This window comes from Protobothrops mucrosquamatus, unplaced genomic scaffold (genome assembly GCF_001527695.2).
Source record: "Protobothrops mucrosquamatus isolate PMUCROS unplaced genomic scaffold, P.Mucros_1.0 scaffold670, whole genome shotgun sequence".
In the NCBI taxonomy this organism is placed as follows: Eukaryota; Metazoa; Chordata; class Lepidosauria; order Squamata; family Viperidae; genus Protobothrops; species Protobothrops mucrosquamatus.
Window position 1 is genome coordinate 30,737 of NW_015386958.1, and position 6,616 is coordinate 37,352.

Sequence of the window (6,616 nt, forward strand, 5' to 3'; positions counted from 1 at the left end):
GTAGCACCTCTGTCTTACCTCTAAGCAAGTAACAAAAACCATACCTGCTATAATCATCAACAATTACCAGTGCATATTTTGCTCCTCCCAAACTGGCTTGCATAGGTCCCACCAGATCTGCATGGACCAGCTCTAGAGCTCTTTTTGTTTGTCTTGTGCTATATTTACTAACTGGGAATGCCTTTGACTTCGATGCTTTACATACTGCACAGTCCAAATATGTTTTGCATCCCTTCAAATTTAGCCCTTCTGCAAACTCTTGCATTTGCTGCAAAACTTTAAAGCTTGCATGGCCAAGTCTTCTATGTAGAAGATGAACGCACAAATCGTGCTCTGCAACATTCTTAAATATATGGGAACATTGAACCTTTTGTCCCTGCAATACATATAGATTATCTTCCTTTATGCCTTCTGCACAAATATTCCCATTTCTTTTGATGAGACACTTCCCATTTACAAAAATGGTCTCAAAACCTTGTTTGTCTAAATTAGACACACTTAACAAATTATTTTCCATCTCAGGTACACAAAGCACATTGGTAAACTTTGATTCCAAATATAGAATTTTTACATCGCCTCTTCCGATGACTTTTGCTTTTTGGCCATTTGCCAAAGCCACAGCTTCTTGTGCTACTGGAACAAACCTGCAAAATAATTCAGAGTCATTAACAATTGTTTGACTTGCACCACTATCTATTAGCCACTTGTCTCTGTTGTTGCTATAGCAAACTTTTGCAACACCAAAATGTTCCTTTTGCAAATCAGTCTTTGCTTGCACAAATGTCCTTCGCTGCAAATCGTTCCTCTGCAAACAGTTCCTTTTCAGATGTGTGCTTGCACCACAAATGTAGCAATTTTTTTCTTGCTGAGCCCTCTGCTTGCACAATCTCTCTTTTGTTGCAACTTCGTCCCATCTGCTGCTTGTTCCTTCTCCGGAGACTTGCAGTCTGGACCCCCTCCTCAGGAATTTTACCTCCTCGTGGCTGCTCCTAAAATGGCGCTTTTCTTCATTAAGCAAACATGCCTTTAAAGCCTCAAAATTTAAGTCTTGCTCTTCTTTACACTCAAATATCGCAGAAACTGTATCCCAGGTTTTATCTAAACTGTTCAACATCAATAAAACCTTCTGGGACTCAGGGAATTTAATCCCACGTTGTTCTAAGTCCAAAAATAAACTTTGCATTTTATTTAAATGCTGTTCCACAGATTCGCCTGGTTGCAAACAGGCCCTGTAAAGTTTACTTGACAATTGCACTATATTGCATGCAGAAACATTCACGTGCACAGCTCTCAATTTCAACCAAATCTCCTTTGCAGTCTTTAAATTTGCAACATTTAGAAATTGTTCATCATCTAAATTCAAGATGAGATAAGGTATTGCTCGATCATGACTTTTCTGTTCAGCAGCTGTGGTGGATTTTCTACGATATACCACAGCTCTTTAGCTTTCAGCCAAATCTCCTTTGCAGTCTTTAAATTTGCAACATTTAGAAATTGTTCATCATCTAAATTCAAGATGAGATAAGGTATTGCTCCATCATGACTTTTCTGTTCAGCACTTGTGGTGGATTTTCTACGATATACCACAGCTCTTTAGCTTTCAGCAAACATTCCATTTTTGCAGCCCACACAATGTAATTCTTCTGGCCCAAACGAGGCACAGAGCTTTCCTTAAATTCCATTGCAGCCATTCTGATAATTCTGCCTTGTTCTTATACTTTCTAAACACAGGCAATTTTTTCCAGCTTTAAATTACAGTGCAGTCGTTAGTAAGCTCTGGGCCCATAACCTGTTAGAGAATTTTAATTTCTCTATTGGTGAAAAATAAATCAGAAGCTCTCACAGTTGACTACATTTAACTGATTCAAATAACTTCTTTATATTCATATCAAAATATTTACAATACCATACATTCTTCTTTACAGCAACATAGCACAATGAAGACTTCTTACAGAGAGATACAGAGACAAACCCGAGACTGGATAAAAATTCAGCTCCTAACTCAATACCTTTTTTGCACAGACTCAGTAGCACTTTCTTCACATTGGCTGACTGAGTTACCACATGACTCTTCCTGCTCATGAATATTCCAACATGCTTCCAAAGCCTTCCCCAGTTGTATGTGCAAAGATGAACCTTCACTTTAATGGCAGGTCCAGTGAAGTGTTTGTGTGTGCATATCATTGGAGGTAATTTGAAGAGTAACTACACTGGGCATTCTGGAAGATGTGGCTGCAGAAATTCAGGCAGCCTTGCTGATGCCAATACTTTTGCAGAGCTCCCTTTCAGAGGCTTAACAGAGTCTTGCTTAGTAACACGGTTTCCCAGCAAGTTAGTCAAACAATTATTGCTGATTTAGAGAGATTCTCATTTAGAAAATAACAGTCATGGTAGGATTCCTATTTGATATGTTTTTTTCCCTTGTATACATATCTACATTTTCACTTAAGAGTGAAAATGTTCATTCTAAATGTTTTCATTGCATACTGTATTGTTATAGTTTTTTAATATTTGCTTTGGGGGTGGATTGTTAATGTACGATTAGTTGTCAGTATCCACCATATAAACTGTCCAAATAAATATATAAATATTACAGTGTTAATTCCACACAATTATTTGTTTCAGTTGGTCTTGGATTGGTTGCTGCAAGAGTCTTCAGCATCTTGATCTCTCAGGTTGTGAAAGAATAACAGATACGTCTGTAAGAAAGATTTCTAAAGCTCTAGGGATTTTGTCTTCCCATGAAGTACGATCTCAGAAAAGTTTTCGAAATAGGAGAGGAAAAACTGTGTGGAAAAACAAAGAGATTGCCTTGGAGTCCAGCAAAAAGGATTGTGGCCTGCATTATATAACAAATGAAAATGTGATTAAAGAAGAAGGAAACGAAAGGCATTGGAATGTACCAGTCAGATCAGAGGATTTCAACTCTGCCTATATCTGGATGTTAGATGCCAAAGATTTGGCCGATATTGAAGATGCTGCAGAGTGGAAGCACAGAAATCTGGAAGGAGATTGTGTGATAGAATCAGCTTCCCCTTTCCTTTGTTCTGCATCCTGCTGCAATAAAGACATTTTTGGATTAAGGACTAGCTTCTGTTGGCAGGAACAGCAGCATTGTGCTTCTGCGGCCCTGACCTACTGTGGCCACTCTTTTTGTTGTGCTGGGTCAGCATTAAAAACTTTCCAGGCACTTCCGCCATCCCCTGGGCTACCTAACCACGCACCATGGACTAATAGGCAGATAGAGGGGAAAGACTTGACACACCTCAGGAGTGCAAAATTGGACCAAAAGAAAGCCCGAGTTCTTCAGTTCCTCAGTTTGTCAGGATGTTATCAGATAACAGATAATGGTCTCAGGTAAGTAATGTGTTGCAAGTCAGTATAGCTGTTCTGAAAAAGCCAGAGCACAAATGCATGTCACTGGACCTTTCTTTGGTATTTCTATTTCTCACACAACTCAATTGAGCAATAGCAATATCAGTTTTTTCCCCCATCGAGAGAATCCAGAACAGGTAATCCGTATCTGATCCCCAAAGGCTTTTTTATAGTACCTCAATGAGAGAGTGGATAGACAAGGAGACCCAAACAAGGACATGCATTCAATTTCACAGCTACTGTGATTGTTGGCCAAGCAGGGACAAAAATAGCCATAGAAATGATTGAAGCCTATGAAATGGGCCCTTTGTCAGTCAATAGGAGTGCTTATTTACTACCAGCCTATCAGGTACTTAGGAGCTGTGGGCACAGGTGGAACAAGGAAACAATTATCGACTTTAATAGCCAGCTATTAACACCCTAATTAACAACTAAAAGTTACACACAATCAGGAATTATATAAATACAACGCATAGAGCAGCCCAGTGCACATATTCTGGAGAGAGAGGTTTCCTGATGATGGGCTCCAGCATGAGCCTGAAAGCTTGGAAGAATAAACCTTCGGTCATGGTGACTGATAGATTTGATCCTGCAACGGGACATGTATATTTACCTTCATTCACAATAATAGTTGTGATTTTTCTCCAAATATGAGTTGACAGGAAAAGGTTTAACTACATCTTCTGCTGAAGGTAGGGCTGAAAACCTCCTTTTAGGAAACTTCTCCCCTCTAGCTATCTATCTTCTAGGAAGATATTCTAACTTTTTTCTTGCCTCCATCTTAAAGACCAAGAACTCATAGCCCAGGTTCATTTGAGCCAAAACCAGGAGCCATAGGAACTTCTAGATGCAACAGAAGATGAACAGCGCTGGCAGTGAGCTCAGCTTTCCATTGCACTTGGCATTGCAACAGCTCTTCTGCAGCTTCTGTTTAGATAGATTAGGCATTGGGCATAACAGAATAACTCTTCTGACATCCTGAGCAAACTCACTGGGTAGTTCTGACAGAATCAGCACAGAATCTGGAAAAGTGAACCTACAACAAAAGCATATGAGTCCCCATAAATAGAATGGCAGTAGGAAATCTAAGGAACACCAGATATGGCAATATGTTGGAGAAAAATTGCTGAGCTCTGATTCAGCAGGGAGACAGACACAAGGTAGTCTAGTAATAGCAGCTCAGGATTATGAGGATGATAAGTTCAAGAGGAAGTTAAGGTTTTAGATGATGCTTTTGCATGGTCCATGCCTAGTATCAAAGCCTTTTTAATGCTGACATTTTGGTGATGCCTAAGTTAGCAAAGATGATCCTAGATCACTACATTCTGCCAATGTTATCCTTCCAGTTCCAAAATAGATGTTACAAAGACTTTTCTGGACTTCATAGAGATAATCAAGAAGCATTGGGTAGGACCAGCATAACTCAAGACATCTTCCACATTGGTGTGGAAATTGTATCTCTCTCTGCATGATATCATGAGATGTCTGCTTTTGCCTAGCAGTAATTAATTAACAACAGTCCTAATGAATAAATGAAATAGAGATGCTCACAGATCGACTGGAATGTAGGACAGAGTACTATAGAAACAATAATACTAGGAAGCGGAACTGCAGCTGACCCATCAATTATTGTTTAGGTTTTGATGACATTGCGCACTAATTAAAAGTTGTAGGGTATGATTATAAAATAATATACTACTATATTATATATCTAAGGGCGCAATGGCTCAGCGGTTAAAGATGTTGACAGCCTAAGTTCGAGACCCGAGTGCCACATGACAGGGTGAGCTCCCATTACGTGCCCCAGCTCTTGCCCACCTAGCAGTTTGAAAGCATGCAAATGTGAGTAGATAAATAGCTACCATTTTGGTGGGAAGGCAACAGTGTTCCATGTGCCTCAACAAATAATCATGCTGACCACAGAAATGTCTTCAGACAATGCTGGTTAACTCACCTAGGAAATGGAGATGAGCATCGCCCCCTAGAGTTGGAAACAACTGGACAGGGGAAACCTTTACCTTTATGTTATATATAATACAATATGATATTATTGTTGCTGTATGATAACATAATCTTTAAAAAAAGAGTTGTTGCTCCTTCTGTTGGCTCCTCTTCGGTGACTGATAATGATATTATAGAGCAGTGGTGGCGAACCTATGGCATGGGTGCCAGAGGCGGCACTCAGAGCCCTCTCTGTGGGCACGCACGCCGTCGCCCCAGTCCTAGGCCTTTAGCTGGGTTTTATAAAACCTTTTCGCTTTAGGCCACCGTCGCCGTGTACAAAAAAAAAAGGTTCAGTCAATCAGTCAATTTCAACTTCTCGCGGGAAAAAAAAGATCTTGCAAAGTTGGAATTGATTGATTGAACTTTTTAGTCCCAGTCTGCCGTTCCCACCGCAGCCACGCCCACTGAATGGGCCACACCCAGCTAATGGGCCACACCCACCCAGCACCCGACGATGCATAAGTGGGTTTTGGGTTGCAGTTTGGGCACTCGGTCTCTAAAAGGTTCGCCATCACTGTTATAGAGTAACTTTCAGATCACAAAAATGGAGGCAAAGATTTTCTCCCGCTGAAAGGGATAAATTCTTACTTTGCTATTGAATTTGTTTTTTTGTTTCTTGTGTGCTTTTGCTGGGGGCAGGATTTCTGTTATTATGCAGTTGTAAGCACCAGAAGGGAGAGGGGTTTCCCCATGGAAAAAGGAAGGCTCTTAATCTAATTAGAAGAAGTGGGATTAATTCTTTGCTGTTAAGGTCATCTTTTGGTAGAGATGTTTTACCATACTATTGTAATAAAGATAAAAGATGGCAAGTTCGGACTTAAAGCCCGAAATTTAAGGACTTAAAGCCCCAAATTTAAAATTATATTATGATGTGGTGGCTTTAACTTGGATTAGTGATTGGATTAATTTAACTAATAGAGATATATTGATTCTTGAAGGTTGGGATTTATTTTATGGATGGCATGCTTATTTATTTTTTGATAAGATAGTTGATCAAGTTTTTAAATCTCCTCCTTCCTCACCGACCGTACGCAGTCGGTATTGGCAGGGGGACAGAGGTCGACTCCTAGGCCCCTAACTTGTGGGGTGCCTCAGGGGTCGGTCCTCTCCCCCCTTTTGTTCAATATTTATGTAAAGCCGCTGGGGGAGATCATTCGTGGCTTTGGGGTGGATTTCCATCAGTACGCTGATGATACACAGCTGTACATTTCCACCCCAGGCCACCCCAACGATGCCC

The 6,616-nt window shown here is 40.3% G+C and overlaps 1 protein-coding gene across 2 annotated transcripts in view; it reads left to right on the forward strand.

Annotated features, from left to right (window-relative positions):
• The window catches only part of FBXL5 (F-box and leucine rich repeat protein 5), a 31,384-nt gene that overhangs the window by 17,539 nt on the left and 7,229 nt on the right, over positions 1 to 6,616 (forward strand). For both annotated transcript variants that reach the window (XM_015818055.1, XM_015818054.1), the window contains one exon: positions 2,626 to 3,357. In XM_015818055.1, coding sequence (XP_015673541.1) covers positions 2,626 to 3,357 — 732 coding nt within the window. The remainder of the gene's footprint in view (positions 1 to 2,625; positions 3,358 to 6,616) is intronic.